This window comes from Cherax quadricarinatus, chromosome 9 (assembly GCF_038502225.1).
Source record: "Cherax quadricarinatus isolate ZL_2023a chromosome 9, ASM3850222v1, whole genome shotgun sequence".
Classification (NCBI taxonomy): domain Eukaryota; kingdom Metazoa; phylum Arthropoda; class Malacostraca; order Decapoda; family Parastacidae; genus Cherax; species Cherax quadricarinatus.
Window position 1 is genome coordinate 7,470,628 of NC_091300.1, and position 19,951 is coordinate 7,490,578.

Here is a 19,951-nt window from a genome sequence, read left to right on the forward strand (position 1 = left end):
AATACCTCACTCTCCCCCTCTACTAACTCCCCTACTCTGTTCTTAACTGACAAATCCATACTTTCCCTAGGCTTTCTTAACTTGTTTAACTCCAAAAATTTTTCTTATTTTCATTAAAATTTCTTGACAGTGCCTCTCCCACTCTATCATCTGCTCTCCTTTTGCACTCTCTCACCACTCTCTTCACCTTTCTTTTACTCTCCATATACTCTGCTCTTGTTATAACACTTCTGCTTTGTAAAAACCTCTCATAAGCTAACTTTTTCTCTTTTATCACACCCTTTACTTCTTCATTCCACCAATCACTCCTCTTTCCTCCTGCCCCCACCCTCCTATAACCACAAACTTCTGCCCCACATTCTAATACTGCATTTTTAAAACTATTCCAACCCTCTTCAACCCCCCACTACTCGTCTTTGCACTAGCCCACCTTTCTGCCAATAGTCGCTTATATCTCACCCGAACTTCCTCCTCCCTTAGTTTATACACTTTCACCTCCCTCTTACTTGTTGTTGCCACCTTCCTCTTTTCCCATCTACCTCTTACTCTAACTGTAGCTACAACTAAATAATGATCCGATATATCAGTTGCCCTTCTATAAACATGTACATTTATTAAACAAAAGTACCAACCACTCCAACACTATATCCCCCCCTGCTTTTAACATTTCTGTCATGATCCCATCAGTTCCAGCTGCTTTACCCCCTTTCATTCTACATAACGCCTCACGCACCTCCCCCCACACCCACATCCTGTTCTTCTTCGCTCCTAAAAGATGGTATACTTCCCTGGCCAGTGCAAGAAATTACCGCTTCCCTTTCTTCGTCGACATTTAAAAGTTCCTCAAAATATTCTCACTATCTTCCCAAGACCTCCATCTTTCCATCTATTAACTCACGTACTCTATTTTTAACTGACAAATCCATTCGTTCTCTAGGCTTTCTTAACTTGTTTAACCTTTTGGGGGTCGACAGGTCCTCTCAGAGACTTGTTCTCAGGGTCTGCCAAATTTCAAAAAAAAAAAAAAAAAAAAAAGAAATATTTTTTCTTTTGAAAAGATAGAGAATCTTTTCGCGATCATAATGGCACCAAAAGTATGAAATTTGATGGAAAACTTACGGAATTATGCTCTTGTGAAGTTAGCGGTCTCGACTATGTTTATGCATTGGCGATTTTGCCCACTTTGAGACCTATTTTTGGCAAATTCCAGTGTACTAGTCGACAAAAATCATAATTGTTTCGCTAGAACTCCATTTTTTTCTATCGAATGAGTACAAGAAACCACCCATTTACCGATTTCAACTATCCAATAAATTGGTCAGAATTTAGCAATTTTGCCAATTTCACAGATATTTCAAAAGATGCCAATTTCCGAATAGGGTCCAGAATAAACAAGAAAGACATTTCTGGCACTGAAATAACAAGTTCTGTGTTCGTTAGTCACATCTCCAGGCCCCTCTTATATTTCTTTGGCTTTCCACTTTGAATTTTTATTCTTTCAAAAAAAATAAGATTTACTGTTATGCAGACTACTGCATTAGTGTAGAAATGGTATAAATAATATCAGCGCACTTGTGAAAGAATATTAGACTCACCAGTTGATGTGTATTGGACACTTGGCATGATTTGTTTACTTTTGAACTTTTGTAAAAATCGAACATTTCTGCTACTTTGAGCTCAATTTCAAGGTACTTTTCATTGTAAAACCAGTCAAAATCATCTCAATTTCTGTAATATGTCTTCCATTCTATAAAATGAGACCAAGAAAACTTGAATAAAACAATAAATACCATACGAAAATACAGTGCAAAGTCGCTGTTTTAATCCAAAAACACTGTCAAAGTTTTTTTTTTCTCATTACGCACTGTGTGCTGCAGGATTTTATTTATACTGCGCACACTCACCACATAGGCCCATTCTTTCATATGTAGGCCTACCAGCTTTCTCTCACTAGATTTGAGGGCACTAGAATTTAGGCGTACTAGTTCATCAAAAACTCTGGGTCGTAAGACGTACTAGTATGTCCAAAACCCCCAAAGGGTTATCTCGCTCAAAAAATTTTTCTTATTTTCATTAAAATTTCTTGACAATGCCTCTCTCACTCTATCATCTGCTCTCCTTTTGCACTCTCTCACCACTCTCTTTACCTTTCCTTTACTCTTCATATACTCTACTGTTCTTATAACACTTCTGCTTTGTAAAAACCTCTCACAAGCTAACTTTTTCTCTTTTATCACACCCTTTACTTCATCATTCCACCAATCACTCCTCTTTCCTCCTGCACCCACCCTCCTATAACCACAAACTTCTTCCCCACATTCTAATACTGCATTTTTAAAACTATTCCAACCCTCTCTTCAACCCCCCCACTACTCATACTTGCACCAGCCCACCTTTCTGCCAATAGTTGCTTATATCTCACCTGAACTTCCTCCTTCCTTAGTTTATACACTTTCACCTCCCTCTTGCTTGTTGTTGCCATTTTCCTCTTTTACCCATCTACCTCTTACTCTGACTGGGTTACTTCCCTTCTTCTTTTAATGCCACTAGGACCAGCTTGAGAGTCACTGGACCTCTGTCGCACAACAAATCTGTCCATAGAGCTCTGTACCTCCCGTTCCTTTAAGATTTGCCTAAAATGGGCCACAACATTGTCATTGTATTAGTCACCAGCACGGCTTGCAATAGCTTTGTTAGGGTGATTTTCATCCATAAAGGTTTGCACTTCAACCCACTTTGCACACATTTCCTTAATCTTTGAAGTAGGCACAATGGATTCCACAACTGGCTGAAGTAGGCACAATGGATTCCACAACTGGCATAGGCATCTCAGGGTTATCCCCAAACCCTTCAAAATCTTTCTTAACCCTTTGACTGTCGCGGCCGTATATATACATCTTACGAGGTACCGTGTTTGATGTATATATACTCATAAATTCTAGCGGCTTCAAATCAAGCAGTAGAAAGCTGGTAGGCCCACATGTGAGAAAGTGGGTCTGTGTGGTCAGTGTGCACCATATAAAAAAAATCCTGGAGCACGCAGTGCATAATGAGAAAAAAAAAACTCCGACCGTTTTTTTTTTTAATTAAAATACCGACTTTGTGGTCTATGTATAGTATTTATGGTTGTATTCTCGTTTTCTTGGTCTCATTTGATAAAATGGAAAACATATTATAGAAATAGAGGTGATTTTGATTGATATTACTATAAAAAGAACCTAGAAATGGAGCTCAAAGTATGGGAAATGTTTGATTTTTGCCAAAAAAAGTAAAGAAATGATGCCATTGTCCAATAAATGTCCAATTAGCCATTCTAATATGCAGTCATGAATGGGTTGATGTTATTTATACAATTATTACAGTATTGCAGTAGTCTGCATAATAGTAAGTCTTCTATTTTTTGTTTGAATAAAAATTCAAAATAGAAAGCAAGAGTAATATCAGAGGGGCCTGGAGACATGACTGATGAGCAAAGAAAATGTTATTTTAGAGCCAGGAATGTCTGCATTGTTCATTCTGGACCTTATTTTGAAATTGTCATATTTTTTAGTTTTTGTGAAATTGGCCAAATTGCAAATTTCTGACCACATTATTGGGTAGTTGAAATCGGTAAATGGGCAGTTTCTTGTACTCAATCGATAGAAAAAATGGAGTTCTAAAGAAATAGCTATGAGTTTGGGCGACTGGAACAATGGAATTAGCCGAAAATAGGGCTCAAAGTGGGCGAAATCGCCGATTTGTAAACAGCGCCGAGGTCGCTAACTTCACGAGAGCATAATTCCATCAGTTTTCCATCAAATTTCGGTTTTTTTGGTGTCATTACAATTGGGAAAAGATTCTCTATCATTTCATAAGAAAAAATAATTTTTTTTTTTTTAATTTTGCGACACCAGGAGACACCTCAGGATTGGGGGTTGCGACAGTCAAAGGGTTAATTTCCATACTAATTCTCGCCCTTTTTACTACAGGGTTGGCTTTCTTGGGGCCCATGGTGACTTATTTTGCAGTTATAAGCGCAAAAAACACTGGGATAAGGTGAAATGTACCGAATGTATGGGTGGATGCGACCGCATTGGCTGTCTTGTAAACACTGGCGCTGAGGCCACATGTGGGACGCGTCCCGGACGAATCGCGTGAGGCGAGTTTTTTAGCTCAAGGCGAGGCATAAGTTTTGCGTTCAAATGTATCGTATGGCAGATCGTTACACGATGCCATTGTAAGGCGACTGTATATTTACTAGCCCCTTGCTCCCGGCAAGCTGACTCTTACTACACGCATGGTTTATGGAGGAAGAATTCTGTTCCACTTCTCCATGGAGATAGGATTAGATAGGATTATTATTATTATTATTATTATTATTATTATTATTATAAAACATATTTTTTTTTTTTTTATTATCACACCGGCCGATTCCCACCAAGGCAGGGTGGCCCGAAAAAGAAAAACTTTCACCATCATTCACTCCATCACTGTCTTGCCAGAAGGGTGCTTTACACTACAGTTTTTAAACTGCAACATTAGCACCCCTCCTTCAGAGTGCAGGCACTGTACTTCCCATCTCCAGGACTCAAGTCCGGCCTGCCGGTTTCCCTGAATCCCTTCATAAATGTTACTTTGCTCACACTCCAACAGCACGTCAAGTATTAAAAACCATTTGTCTCCATTCACTCCTATCAAACACGGCATGCCTGCTGGAAGTCCAACTCGCACACAAAACCTCCTTTACCCCCTCCCTCCAACCCTTCCTAGGCCGATGCCTTCCTTCCACTACAGACTGATACACTCTTGAAGTCATTCTGTTTCGCTCCATTCTCTCTACATGTCCGAACCACCTACCCTTCCTCAGCCCTCTGGACCAGTTTTGGTAATGCACCTCCTCCTAACTTCCCCGAATTCTCTGCATTATATTCACACCACACATTGCCCTCAGACATGACATCTCCACTGCCTCCAGCCTTCTCCTCGCTGCAACATTCATCACCCACGCTTCACACCCATATAAGAGCGTTGGTAAAACTATACTCTCATACATCCAAGGACAAAGTTCTTTGTCTCCACAGACTCCTAAGTGCACCACTCACTCTTTTTCCCTCATCAATTCTATGATTCACCTCATCTTTCATAGACCCATCCGCTGACACGTCCACTCAAATATCTGAATACGTTCACCTCCTCCATACTCTCTCCCTCCAATCTGATATTCAATCTTTCATCACCTAATCTTTTTGTTATCCTCATAACCTTACTCTTTCCTGTATTCACCTTTAATTTTCTTCTTTTGCACACCCTACCAAATTCATCCACCAATCTCTGCAACTTCTCTTCAGAATCTCCCAAGAGCACAGTGTCATCAGCAAAGAGCAGCTGTGACAACTACTTTGTGTGTGATTCTTTATCTTTTAACTCCACGCCTCTTGCCAAGACCCTCGACTTCTCTTACAACCCCATCTATAAATATATTAAACAACCACGGTGACATCACACATCCTTGTCTAAGGCCTACTTTTACTGGGAAAAAATTCCCCTCTTTCCTACATACTCTAACTTGAGCCTCACTATCCTCGTAAAAACTCTTCACTGCTTTCAGTAACCTACCTCCTACACCATACACTTGCAACATCTGCCACATTGCCCCCCTATCCACCCTGTCATACGCCTTTTCCAAATCCATAAATGCCACAAATATATTAATTTTTTAATGTTTTCTTCAGGTTTCTGCAGATACTGCAGGGCGTTATGCAGAGATACTTCGCAAGGTTCACACTATGGATGCTCTTGCAGACAGCAACCGTCTCATGCGTGAGGAAAAGGAAAGCATACAGAGCGCCTGTTCTGAATATAAAGCCAAATTTGAATCACTCGAAAAAGAGATTAAGCCTCTACAAGAAAAACAAAGGTTTAATGCCAACAAGATTGAGGCACTGTTGGTAAGATTTTTTTACTTTTGTTGTGTAATATCTGAAAAGTTGCTCCTTTTTGTTAAAAGTACATTGATCTTAGAAAAATGAATTAGATTAGTTTTGAGATGTAATCGGTGAAATGTCAGTAAAAAAATAAGTTTTCTTAATAAATAAGACTTTATTCGTCCAGGGACTTGTGCCAAATTATTTTGAGAAAATAAAGTAAAGTTATTTAATGTACTGTATAAAGATTTGGGGATTCAGGGAAGCTGGTTAGCTGGACTTGAGTCCTGTATGTGGGAGGTCCAGAGCTTGTACTTTTTAGAAGGGGTGGGAATATTTCAGTTTGGAGGGTCATCTGAACTGCAATGTTGGCACCTTAATGGCAAGACAGTGATTGAATGAGTGACAGTGAAAATGTTTTCTTTGTTTGGTAACTGCCTTGGTGGGAGGTGGCCAGTATTTAAAAAAAGAATTGGTGTGTTCACATGGTCAAATTTCATTATTCAAGACATGACAGGATCGTTAGTTTTTCATTCCTACTTTGCATGTGATTTTTTTTTTTTCCCCAACAAGTTGGCCGTCTCCTGCCGAGGCAGGGTGACCCAAAGAGAAAGAAAATCCCCAAAAAGAAAATACTTTCATCATCATTCAACACTTTCACCTCACTCACACATAATCACTGTTTTTGCAGAGGTGCCCAGAATACAACAGTTTAGAAGTATATATGTATAAAAATACACAATATATCTCTCCAAACTGCCAATATCCCAAACCCCTTCTTTAGAGTGCAGGCACTGTATTTCCCATTTCCAGGACTCAAGTCCGGTTTTGTAAAATAACCAGTTTCCCTGAATCCCTTCACTAAATATTACCCTGCTCACACTCCAACAGATCATCAGGTCCCAAATACCATTTGGCTCCATTCACTCCTATCTAACATGCTCATGCATGCTTGCTGGAAGTCCAAACCCCTTGCCCACAACACCACCTTTACCCCCCTCCCTCCAACCTTTTTGAGGACGACCCCTACCCCGCCTTCCTTCCCCTACAAATTTATACGCTCTCCATGTCATTCTATTTTGATCCATTCTCTCTAAATGACCAAACCACCTCAACAAGCCCTCTTCAGCCCTCTGACTAATACTTTTATTAACTCCACACCTTCTCCTAATTTCCACACTCCGAATTTTCTGCATAATATTTACACCACACATTGCTCTTGGACAGGATATCTCCACTGCCTCCAACCACCTCCTCGCTGCAGCATTTACAACCCAAGCTTCACACCCATATAAGAGTGTTGGCATGTGATATATACATATATTGGTAGTAGGTTGGTAGACAGCAACCCAGGGAGGTACTTCCGTCCTGCCAAGTGAGTGTAAAACGAAAACCTGTAATTGTTTTACATGATGGTAGGATTGCTGGTGTCTTTTGTCTGTCTCATAAATATGCAAGATTACAGGTACGTCTTGGTACTTCTACTGACACTTAGGTCACACTACACATACATGTATGCGTTTATTTGTACACACTCATCTGAGTTTTCTTTGATTTTATCTAAATAGTTCTTGTTCTTATTACTTTTCCTTTTATATCCATGGGGAAGTGGAATAAGAATCTTTCCTCCATAAGCCATGCGTGTTGTAAAAATCAACTAAAATGCCGGGAACAATGGGCTAGTAACTCCTTTTCTTGTAATAATTACTAAAAAGAATAAGAAGAAAATTGTCAAAGTGGGAAGTCTGAATGTGCGTGGATGTTGTGCGAATGATAAGAAAGAGATGATTGTGGATGTTATGAATGAGAAGAAGCTGGATGTCCTGGCTTTAAGTGAAACAAAGCTGAAGGGGGTGGGAGAGTTTCAGTGGAGAGCAATAAATGGGATTTGGTCAGGGGTTTCAAATAGAGTTAGAGCTAAAGAAGGAGTAGCAATAATGTTGAAGGATAAGCTATGGCAGGAAAAAAGGGATTATAAATGTATTAATTGAAGAATTATGTGCAGTAAAATAAAGGTTGGGTGTGAAAAGTGGGTTATAGTAAGTTTTTATGCACCTGGAGAAGAGAGAAGTGTAGAGGAGAGAGAGAGATTTTGGGAAATGTTGAGTGAATGCGTGGGGAGTTTTGAACCAAGTGTGAGAGTAATGGTGGTTGGGTATTTCAATGCTAAAGTGGGCAAAAATGTTGTGGAGGGAGTAGTAGGTAAATTTGGGGTGCCAGGGGTAATTGAAAATGGGGAGCCTTTAATTGAGCTGTGTGTAGAAAGAGGTTTGGTAATATGTAATACATATTTTATGAAAAAGAGGATAAATAAATATACAAGGTATGATATAGCATGTAATGAAAGCAGTTTGTTAGATTATGCATTGGTGGATAAAAGGTTGATGGGTAGGCTCCAGGATGTACACGTTTATAGAGGGGCAACTGATATATCGGATCATTATTTAGCTGTAGCTACAGTTAGAGTAAGAGGTAGATGGGAAAAGAGGAAAATGGGAACAACAAGCAAGAGGGAGGTGAAAGTGTATAAACTAAGGGAGGAGGAAGTTCGGGTGAGATATAAGCAACTATTGGCAGAAAGGTGGGTTGGTGTAAGTATGAGTAGTGGGGGGGTTGAAGAGAGTTGGAATAGTTTTAAAAATGCAGTATTAGAATGTGGGGCAGAAGTTTGTGGTTATAGGAGGGTGGGTGCAGGAGGAAAGAGAGTGATTGGTGGAATGATGAAGTAAAGGGTGTGATAAAAGAGAAGTTAGCTTATGAGAGGTTTTTACAAAGCAGAAGTGTTATAAAAGGAGTAGAGTATATGGAGAGTAAAAGAAAGGTAAAGAGAGTGGTGAGAATGCATAAGGAGAGCAGATGATAGAGTGGGTGAGGCACTGTCAAGAAATTTTAATGAAAATAAAAAAATTTGGAGTGGGTTAAAGAAGTTAAGAAAGCCTAGAGAACAAATGGATTTGTCAGTTAAAAACAGAGTAGGGGAGTTAGTAGATGGGGAGATGGAGGTTTTGGGCAGATGGCGAGAATATTTTGAGGAACTTTTAAATGTCGACGAAGAAAGGGAAGCGGTAATTTCATGCACTGGCCAGGGAGGTGTACCATCTTTTAGGAGTGAAGAAGAACAGGACATTAGTGTGGGGGAGGTGTGTGGGGCGTTGTAGAATGAAAGGGGGTAAAGCAGCTGGAACTGACGGGATCATGACAGAAATGTTAAAAGTAGGGTGGGATATAGTGTTGGAGTGGTTGGTATTTTTGTTTAATAAATGTATGAAAGAGGGGAAGGTACCTAGGGATTGGCGGAGAGCATGTATAGTCCCTTTTTATAAAGGGAAGGGGGACAAAAGAGATTGTAAAAATTGTAGAAGACGACGTTTACTGAGTATACCAGGAAAAGTGTACGATAGGGTTGTAATTGAAAGAATTAGAGGTAAGACAGAATGTAGGATTGCAGATGAGCAAGGCGGTTTCAGAGTGGGTAGGGGATGCGTAGATGAAGTGTTTACATTGAAGCATATATGTGAACAGTATTTAGATAAAAGTAGGGAAGTTTTTATTGCATTTATGGTTTTAGAAAAGGCATATGATAGAGTGGATAGAGGAGCAATGTGGCAGATGTTGCAAGTATATGGAATAGGTGGTAAGTTACTAAATGCTGTCAAGAGTTTTTATGAGGATAGTGAGGCTCAGGTTAGGGTGTGTAGAAGAGAGGGAGACTACTTCCCAGTAAAAGTAGGTCTTAGACTGGGATGTGTAATGTCAGCATGGTTGTTTAATATATTTATAGATGGGGTTGTAAAAGAAGTAAATGCTAGGGTGTTCGGGAGAGGGGTGGGATTAAATTATGGAGAATCAAATACAAAATTGGAATTGACACAGTTGCTTTTTGCTGATGATACTGTGCTTATGGGAGATTCTAAAGAAAAATTGCAAAGGTTAGTGGATGAGTTTAGGAGTGGGTGTAAAGGTAGGAAGTTGAAAGTGAACATAGACAAGAGTAAGGTGATGAGGGTATCAAATGATTTAGATATAGAAAAATTGGATATCAAATTGGGTAGGAGGAGTGTGGAAGAAGTGAATGTTTTCAGATACTTGGGAGTTGATGTGTCGGCGGATGGATTTATGAAGGATGAGGTTAATCGTAGAATTGTTGAGGGAAAAAAGGTGAGTTGTGCATTGAGGTATATGTGGAGACAAAAAAAGTTTTCTGTGGAGGCAAAGAAGGTAATGTATGAAAATTTAGTAGTACCAACACTTATATGGGTGTGAAGCTTGGGTTGTGAATGCAGCACTGAAGAGGTGTTGGAGGCAGTGGAAATGTCCTGTCTAAGGGCAATGTGTAGTGTAAATATGCAGAAAATTCGGAGTGTGGAAATTAGGAGAAGGTGTAGAGTTAATAAAAGTATTAGGCAGAGGGCTGAAGAGGGGTTGTTGAGGTGGTTTGGTCATTTAGAAAGAATGGATCAAAGTAAGATGACATGGAGAACATTTAAATCTGTAGGGGAAGGAAGGCGGGGTAGGGGTCGTCCTCGAAAAGGTTGGAAGGAAGGGGTAAAAGAGGTTTTGTGGGCGAGGGGCTTGGACTTACAGCAGGTGTGCACGAGCGTGCTTGATAGGAGTGAATGGAGATGAATGGTATTTGGGACCTGACGATCTGTTGGAGTGTGAGCAGTGTAATATTTAGTGAAGGGATTCAGGGAAACAGGTTATTTTATATAGCTGGACTTGAGTTCTGGAAATGGGAAGTACAGTGCCTGCACTCTAAAGGAGGGGTTTCGGGATATTGGCAGTTTGGAGGGATATGTTGTATATCTTTGTACGTATATGCTTTTAAACTGTTGTGTTCTGAGCACCTCTGCAAAAACAGTGATTATGTGTGAGTGAGGTGAAAGTGTTGAATGATGATGAAAGTATTTTTTGGGGGGGATTTTTTCTTTCTTTTTGTGTCACCCTGCCCGGTGGGAGATGGCCGACTTGTTAAAAAAAAAAATGGTTGATGGGTAAGCTCCAGGATGTACACATTTATAGAGGAGCAACTGATGTATTGGATCATTATTTAGTTGTAGCTACAGTTAGAGTGCCTCTCCCACTCTATCATCTGCTCTCCTTTGGACTCTCTCACCACTCTCTTCACCTTTCTTTTACTCTCCATATACTCTATTCTTCTTATAACACTTCTGCTTTGTAAAAACGTCTCATAAGCTACCTTTTTCTCTTTTATCACACCCTTTACTTCATCATTCCACCAATCACTCCTCTTCCCTCCTGCACCCACTCTCCTATACCCACAAACTTCTGCCCTACATTCTCATACTGCATTTTTAAAACTATTCCAACCCTCTTCAACCCCATCCCCCCACCCCCACTACTCGTACTTGCACCAGCCCACCTTTCTGCCAAATAGTTGTTTATGTCTTACCCGAACTTCAGTAAACTAATTCCTCTATAATTTTTACAATCTCTTTTGTCCCCCTTCCCTTTATATAAAGGGACTATACATGCACTCTGCCAATCCCTAGGTACCTTCCCCTCTTTCATACATTTATTAAACAAAAATGCCAATCACTCCAACATTATATCCCCCCCTGTTTTTAACATTCCTGTCATGATCCCATCAGTTCCAGCTGCTTTACCCCCTTTCATTCTACGAAATGCCTCACGCACCTTTCCCACACTCGCATCCTGCTCATCTTCGCTCCGAAAAGATGGTGTACCTCCCAGGCAATGTGTTGTGTAAATATTATGCAGAAAATTTGGAGTGTGGAAATTAGGAGAAGGTGTGGACTTAATGAAAGTATTAGTCAGAGGGCTGAAGAACGGTTCTTACCAGAATATTCCAGAAACACTGCTGGAACAAGTGTTGAAGCCTTCAAGAGGAAACTAGACAAGTATCTTTACCAGGTGCCAGATCAATCAGGCTGTGATGGATATGTGGGGCAGTGGGCCTCCAGCAGCAACAGCCTGGTTGACCAGGCAAGCACCAGACGAGCCTGACCCATGGCCGGGCTCAGATGGTAGATATACTCTCGTAATTCTTGAAAGGTATATCTTCAAAGGTAAGGTGGTTTGGTCACTTGGAGAGACTGGATCAAAGTAGAATGACATGGAGAGTGTATAAATCTGTAGGAGAAGGAAGGCGGGGTAGGGGTCGTCCTCGAAAAGGTTAGAGGTTTTGTGGGCGAGGGGCTTATACTTCCAGCAAGCGTGCGTGAGCGTGTTAGATATGAGTGAATGGAGACGAATGGTATTTTGGTCCTGACGAGCTGTTGGAGTGTGAGCAGGGTAATATTTAGTGAAGGGATTCAGGGAAACTGGTTATTTTTAATATAGGCGGACTTGAGTCCTGGAAATGGGAAGTACAATCCCTGCACTTCAAAGGAGGGGTTTGGGATATTGGCAGTTTGGAGGGATATGTTATGTATCTTTATATGTATATGCTTCTAAACTGTTGTATTCTGAGCACTTCTGCAAAAACAGTGATTATGTGTGAGTGAGGTGAAAGTGTTGAATGATGATGAAAGTACGTATTTTCTTTTGTGTGATTTTCTTTATTTTTTGGGTCACCCTACCTCGGTGGGAGATGGCCGACATGTTAAAGAAAAAAAAATATTATGTATCATTATTGCCTCTGCTATTTAACAATTTCCTTCCCTAGCCTGATCAGTTGCTCTGGTGGACTCTAAAGTAATCTTCACCCTCAACTCATCTCTGGAACTCTCCTTTGCTACTCTTAATTAGGCTTTTGCTCTATTCAGTTGCAAATCAGTCACAAGCATTTACAAGTTTGAATTTACTATAAATGTGGAATAACTTAGTAGTTTACACTTTAACAAGTTGACCATTGATTCTATGGTATGAGCATGTGTGATTACGATGCTAGTATTTTATTCATCACAAACAGGCTGCACTATAAAAAATATTACTGAATGCTAATGATAACTTATGTTACTGTTAAACATAAGTATGAGTATGAGCATGCGTGATTACGATGCTAGTATTCATCACAAACAGGCTGCACTATAAAAAATATTACTGAATGCTAATGATAACTTATGTTACTGTTAAACATAAATATCTTTAAAGACATATACTCTGGCCACATTATTAGGTATACCTGTCTAGTACTGGGTAGGGCTTCTCTTTGCCTCCAGAATAGCCTGAATTTTTCATAACATGGATTCAGCAAGGTCCATGTTGACATGATAGCATCATGCACTTGCTGCAGATTTGTCAACTGCACATTCATGCTGTGTATCTTCTGTTTCACTCCATATCATAGGTTAAAGGTTTATGCTGAATTCTAATCCTACCATTTGCATGTTGCAACAGAGTTCATGATTTGTCAGACCAGGTGATGTTTTTCTACTTCAAATGTCCAGTTTCAAATGTTTCAGTCTCCTGTTCTTAGCTGACAGTCGTGGAACCTGGTGTAGCCTTCTGCTGTCCCATCCACTTCAAGGTTTGATATGTTGTGCCCTCAGAGATGCTCTAATCTATACCAATGTTGTAAAGTGTGGTTATTTGAGTTGGTGTCACCTTTCTGTCAGCTTGAACCAGTCTGGCCTTTTTTCCTCAGACCTCTCTCATTATCAAAGCATTTTTATCTACAGAATTGATCACTGGATGTTTTGTGTTTTCCACTCCATTCTTTGCAAACTGTTGTGCATGAAAATCCCAGGATATCAGTAGTTTTTGAGATACTTAACCCTTTCAGGGCTGGCAGGCCCTCTCCTAAACTTGTTCTCAGGGTCGGAAATTTTTCGAAAAAAAAAATTCTTATGAAATGATAAAGAATCTTTTCCTGATCATAAGGACACCAAAAGTATGAGATTTGATGGGAAAACTTACAGAATTATGCTGTCCCGAATTTAGCGCTCTCGACGATGTTTACGCATTGGCGATTTCACCTACTTTGAGCCCTATTTTCAGCCAATTCCAATGTACTAGTTGACAAAAATCATAACTATTTTGCTAGAACTCCATTTTTTCTATCGAATGAGTACAAGAAACCACCCATTTACCAATTTCTACTATCCAATAAAGTGGTTCAAAATTGGCAATTTTGCCAATTTCACACAAATTTCAAAAGATGCCAATTTCGAAATAGGGTCCAGAATAAACAAGACAGATATTTCTGGCACTAAAGTAACATTTCCTCTGTTCATTAGTCATGTACCCAGGCCTCTGTTACATTTCTTTTGCTTTCCACTTTGATTTTTTATTCTCGCAAAAAGTAGAAGATTTACTGTTTTGCAGACTACTGCATTAGTGTAGAATTGGTGTATAAATGGTATAAATAATATCAGTGCATTTGTGAAAGAATATTAGACTCACCAGTTGATGTGTATTGGACGCATGGCTTGATTTATTTACTTTTGAAGTTTGGCAAAAATCGAACATTTCTTCTTTGAGCTCAGTTTCAAGGTGTTTTTCATTGTGAAACCAATAAAAATCACCTCAATTTCTGTAATATGTCTTCCATTCTATAAAATGACACCAGGTAAACTAGAATACAACCATAAATAGCATAGAAAAATACACTGCAAAGTCGCTTTTTAAACCGAAAACATGGTTGTAGTTTTTTTTTTCTCTATGCACTGTGTGCTGCAGGATTTTCTTTTATACTGCACACACTGACCACATAGACCCATACTTTCATATGTAGGCCTACCAGCTTTCTCTTGCTAGATTTGAAGGCGCCAGAATTTGTGCACTAGTATGGCACCAACCCTGGCATGCAAGCCGTACTAGTACGGCACCAACCCTGAAAGGGTTAAACCACCTTCTCTGCCACCAACAATCTTTCTATGGTTAAAGTCACTTAGATCACATTTCTTCCCCATTCTTACGTTAGGTCTGATCAACAGCTGAACCTCTTGACTGTTTGCATTCTTTAAAAGGCATTGAGGTGCTGCTCTCTGGTTAGCTGATTAGATATTTGCATTAATTAACAAGCATGTGTACAGGTGTAACTGATAAAGAGGCCACTGAATGTATGTTGGGGATTAAGATGTACTCTTTGTGTCTCATGCAAGAGTGTGCAGTTTGTGGATGTACAGGATTTTGAAGAAAACTAATGTAAATTTACAAAACTTGCTCAGTGGTGAAAAGGCAAGTTTTTTTTTTTTTTTTTTTTTTTAACACTTGCCATCGCCCATCAAAGCAGGGTGTCCCCCCCCCCCCAAAAAAAAAAAAAAAAACTTTCACCATTATTCACAGTCACTGTCTTCGCAGAGGCACGCAGATACGCTGTCACTAAGCAGCAAGTATCTCGAACCCCTCCTTGAAGTTCAGGCACTATATTTCCCATTTCCAGGATGCGAGTCCAGCTAATCAGTTTCCCTGAATCCCTTCACAAAATATTACCCTGCTCACACTCCAATAGCTCATCAAATCCCAAAAACCATTTGCCTCCACTCCTATCTAATGTGCCTACACATGACTTGTGTCAAGTCCAAGCCCCTTGCATGCAAAGCCTCTTTTACACCTCCCCTTCATCCTTTCCTAGGCAAACTATCAGTAAGTATAGGTATATATATATATATGCACAATAAGCCTTTATTAGACACAAAAAAATAAAGTAATGAAGACTCAAGAAATCGTAATGACACGATTGCAAACAAACCATACCCCCGGCCGGGATTGAACCCGCGGTCATAGTCTCAAAACTCCAGCCCGTCGCGTTAGCCACTAGACCAGCTAGCCACAATAAGATTCATCCAACTAGGTATATTTCTACACCATAGGAAGGTTAGCACAGGCACCACTGTGACCACAAATGCAAGTTTTTACAGACGAATCTCCAGCTAGCGTGGCTGTGACGAACTCTAGCTCAAGTCCCTTCACTGCCGTCAACATGACTCAAGAAATCGTAATGACACGATTGCAAACAAACCATACCCCCGGCCAGGATTGAACCCGCGGTCATAGAGTCTCAGAACTCCAGCCCGTCGCGTTAGCCACTAGACCAGCTAGCCACAATAAGATTCATCCAACTCATGTTGACGGCAGTGAAGGGACTTGAGCTAGAGTTCGTCACGGCCACGCTAGCTGGAGATTCGTCTGTAAAAACTTGCATTTGTGGTCACAGTGGTGCCTGTGCTAACCTTCCTATGGTGTAGAAATATACCTAGTTGGACGAATCTTATTGTGGCTAGCTGGTCTAGTGGCTAACGCGACGGGCTGGAGTTTTGAGACTCTATGACCGCGGGTTCAATCCTGGCCGGGGGTATGGTTTGTTTGCAATTGTGTCATTACAATTTCTTGAGTCATGTTGACGGCAGTGAAGGGACTTGAGCTAGAGTTCGTCACAGCCACGCTAGCTGGAGATTCGTCTGTAAAAGCTTGCATTTGTGGTCACAGTGGTGCCTGTGCTAACCTTCCTATGGTGTAGAAATATACCTAGTTGGATGAATCTTATTGTGGCTAGCTGGTCTAGTGGCTAACGCGACGGGCTGGAGTTTTGAGACTATGACCGCGGGTTCAATCCCGGCCGGGGGAATGGTTTTAAAGTAATGAAGGCTTGCTCTGCTATAAGTGTCTTTCTATTACCAAATCATATTCATGCTGTAATTGAATAATGTCAGCCAGATCAATTGGTGATTGATCCTTGTGATCCTTTATCCTTTTGCTTTTAGAAGATTTAGAAGTCATTTCAAATACTGGTGAAGCTTGGCTGGATGTGGTAAAAAAAAGGGGGGGGGGGGAGTTAAAAGTAGTTATAGGGTTAGTTTGAGGGCTAGAATTATGAAGGTAGTGAATGTACGTATTTAGGTATTTGGAAATGGATGTATTGGCAGGTGGGTTAATAGAAGACAAGGCAAATCATAGAATATTTTTATAAACACACTGGCTGTCTCCCACAAAGGTAGGGCGACCCGACATATAAGAAACATGCTCACTCACTACATCACTGTCATGCCAGAGGCAAGATGGATGCCAAAAGTAAAAACACCAAAGTATAATAAGTAGTTCTAACATTTGTGTGGTATGGGGTTACCAATCAGACAATAGTTTGTCTCTAGTGATGATGGATGGTGTGACTGATGAGCGTTTATAGATGATGTGTATACTTCTTACAGACGGTTTTTGTATTTTAGCTGGATAAGAAAACTCTAGAGAATGAAAAGGAGATGTTCAAGAAGCGGACACAGGAGCTTGTGGAAAAACTAAATCGTGCCAAACCTGAAGATTTTGTTAAGCTTCAGTAAGTTTTTATTATTTTCTTCGTATTAAAAATACACTTAATAATACACAAAATATAATGCTGCAGTACTGCATACCATTATTCAAAATGTTATGACTCAGATTTTTTACTATATTAACTAATTTCTCTTAATTTTCTAGCGCTTGTTTACTTGCCCTAGGATAGGATTGACAAGTTTCTGAACATTATAGTATTTTTAAATTTTTTATTAACTTATTTCTCTCATTCCCTTCATTTTTGTTTTGTTACTACTGTTATTTTTACTTATCAACCATCCACGAATCGGTAATTATTAAAGTTTTACGTGGTCATCTGGTGGTTATGAGACTTTTTTTTTTTTTTTTGTAAGCTTCCTTTTAAAAAAATTCCTCTCCTCTTGTGCTCTAATGTTATAGTTCCAGATTTTATTAAAACCTTTTGTTAAATTTTCCTTAAACCTATGTTTATGCATATCTTTACTTAAGGAACAGTGATTTAATCAGAATTTGTTGCCACACTCATCAGTATTTTTTTTTATTATGCTAATTTAAGTTACTGTGTCTTTACAGGCAAGAGGTAACAGAACAGCACAAGTCACTACAAAGCAAGGAAGCCGAAATTAATAGACTGAAAAATCAGGTATTGTCTCATTGTGATGGACCTTCTTTTTTTGATGACTTTGGCTGTAATGAGACATTCCCATGCCTGTTTTTGCACAGGGCTATGTATATTATTACCCAAGTCAACTGCAGTATTTATAATATTTGATGATTTCATTAAACTTCAGAATAACCCAATAAAGATTTTTTCGAAGAATATTTTCCCATTGCAGTGACTATCATTCACATCCTTTGTGAAATTAACCCTTTCACTGTCGAGACCTCTGATCCAGAAGTTCCTCTCTGTGTCGAAAAATATTTGAAAAAAAAAAAATGATACGTATTTTCTAATCAAAATCTTAAGAATATTTTTGTGAGTGTTTTAAAACAAATAAAAATTTTGCGATCACTACTTACCTAGATATAGAGGCGTGAAGTTGACAGTGAACCGCTTATGGCAACATTGGCAACTGCCTCTCGGTAATATTATTTTTACTTTTATTCTACTTTTTTCTTTTATTTTTTAATATTTTATTTTTTCAAGTAACTTTTGTGGCCTGTGAGAGCAGTATAATGTGTAATGCATATGTATCCACTCATTGTATGCAACACAATAACTACACAAATGTGGCTATCATTATAGTGGTTACAAAACCTGTTTACACAAACCAACAATAAAAAAAAGTTCTTTATTATTATTATTGTTCTATAATATTTATTTTTTCAACAAGTCGGCCATCTCCCACCGAGGCAGGGTGACCCAAAAAGAAAATACTTTCATCATCATTCAACACTTTCACCTCACTCATACATAACCACTGTTTTTGCAAAGGTCCCCAGATACAACAGTTTAGAAGCATTTTTTATTTTTTTTTATTATCACACTGGCCGATTCCCACCAAGGCAGGGTGGCCCGAAAAAGAAAAACTCATCATATATATGTAAAGATATATAACATATCCATCCAAACTGCCAGCATCCCAAATCCCTCCTTTAAAGTGCAGGCATTGTACTTCCCATTTCCAGTATTAAAGTCTGGCTATATAAAAATAACCGGTTTCCCTGAATTTTTTTTTTTTTTTTTTTTCAACAAGTCGGCCGTCTCCCACCGAGGCAGGGTGACCCAAAAAAAAAAGAAAGAAAATCCCCAAAAAGAAAATACTTTCATCATCATTCAACACTTTCACCACACTCACACATCAGAATATCACTGCTTCCCTTGCTTTAAAGTGAGGCATTGTACTTCCCTCAGTATTAAAGAATACAACAGTTCCCACCGAGGCAGGGTGACCCAAAAAAAAAAGAAGCAAAAAGAAAATACTTTCATCGTATAACAGACCACACAACATTATACTCCTCAGAATCAGTTTAGAAGCATATACTGCCAAAATATCCCAAACCCCTCCTTTAAAGTGCAGGCATTGTACTTCCCATTTCCAGGACTCAAGTCCGACTATATGAAAATAACCGGTTTCCCTGAATCCCTTCACGAAACATTACCCTGCTCACACTCCAACAGATCGTCAGGTCCCAAGTATCATTCGTCTCCATTCACTCCTATATAACACGCTCATGCACGCTTGCTTTAAGTCCAAGCCCCTCTCCCACAAAACCTCCTTTATGCCCTCTTTCCAACCCTTTCGAGGACGACCCCTACCCCTCCTTCCTTCCCCTATAGATTTATGTGCTTTCCTTGTCATTCTACTTTGATCCATTCTCTCTAAATGACCAAACCACCTCAACAACCCCTCTTCTGCCCTCTGACTAATGCTTTTATTAACTCCACACCTTCTCATAATTTCCACACTCCGAATTTTCTGCATAATATTTACACCACACATTGCCCTTAGACAGGACATCTCCACTGCCTCCAACCATCTCCTCGCTGCTGCATTTACCACCCAAGCTTCACATCCATATAAGAGTGTTGGTACTACTATACTTTCATACATTCCCTTCTTTGTCTCCATAGATAACGTTTTTTGACTCCACATATACCTCAACGCACCACTCACCTTTTTTCCCTCATCAATTCTATGATTAACCTCATCCTTCATAAACCCATCCGCCGACACGTCAACTCCCAAGTATCTGAAAACATTCACTTCTTCCATACTCCTCCTCCCCAATTTGATATCCAATTTTTCTTTATCTAAATCATTTGATACCCTCATCACCTTACTCTTTTCTATGTTCACTTTCAACTTTCTACCTTTACACACTTTCTCAAACTCATCCACTAACCTTAGCAATTTTTCTTTAGAATCTCC

The 19,951-nt window shown here is 39.5% G+C and overlaps 1 protein-coding gene across 2 annotated transcripts in view; it reads left to right on the plus strand.

Moving 5' to 3' along the window:
* Window positions 1-19,951, plus strand: part of LOC128685975 (nucleoprotein TPR-like) — a 243,857-nt gene that overhangs the window by 118,455 nt on the left and 105,451 nt on the right. For both annotated transcript variants that reach the window (XM_070083193.1, XM_070083194.1), the window contains exons 24-26: window positions 5,712-5,927; window positions 16,997-17,103; window positions 17,652-17,721. In XM_070083193.1, the coding sequence (XP_069939294.1) occupies window positions 5,712-5,927; window positions 16,997-17,103; window positions 17,652-17,721 (393 nt within the window). The remainder of the gene's footprint in view (window positions 1-5,711; window positions 5,928-16,996; window positions 17,104-17,651; window positions 17,722-19,951) is intronic.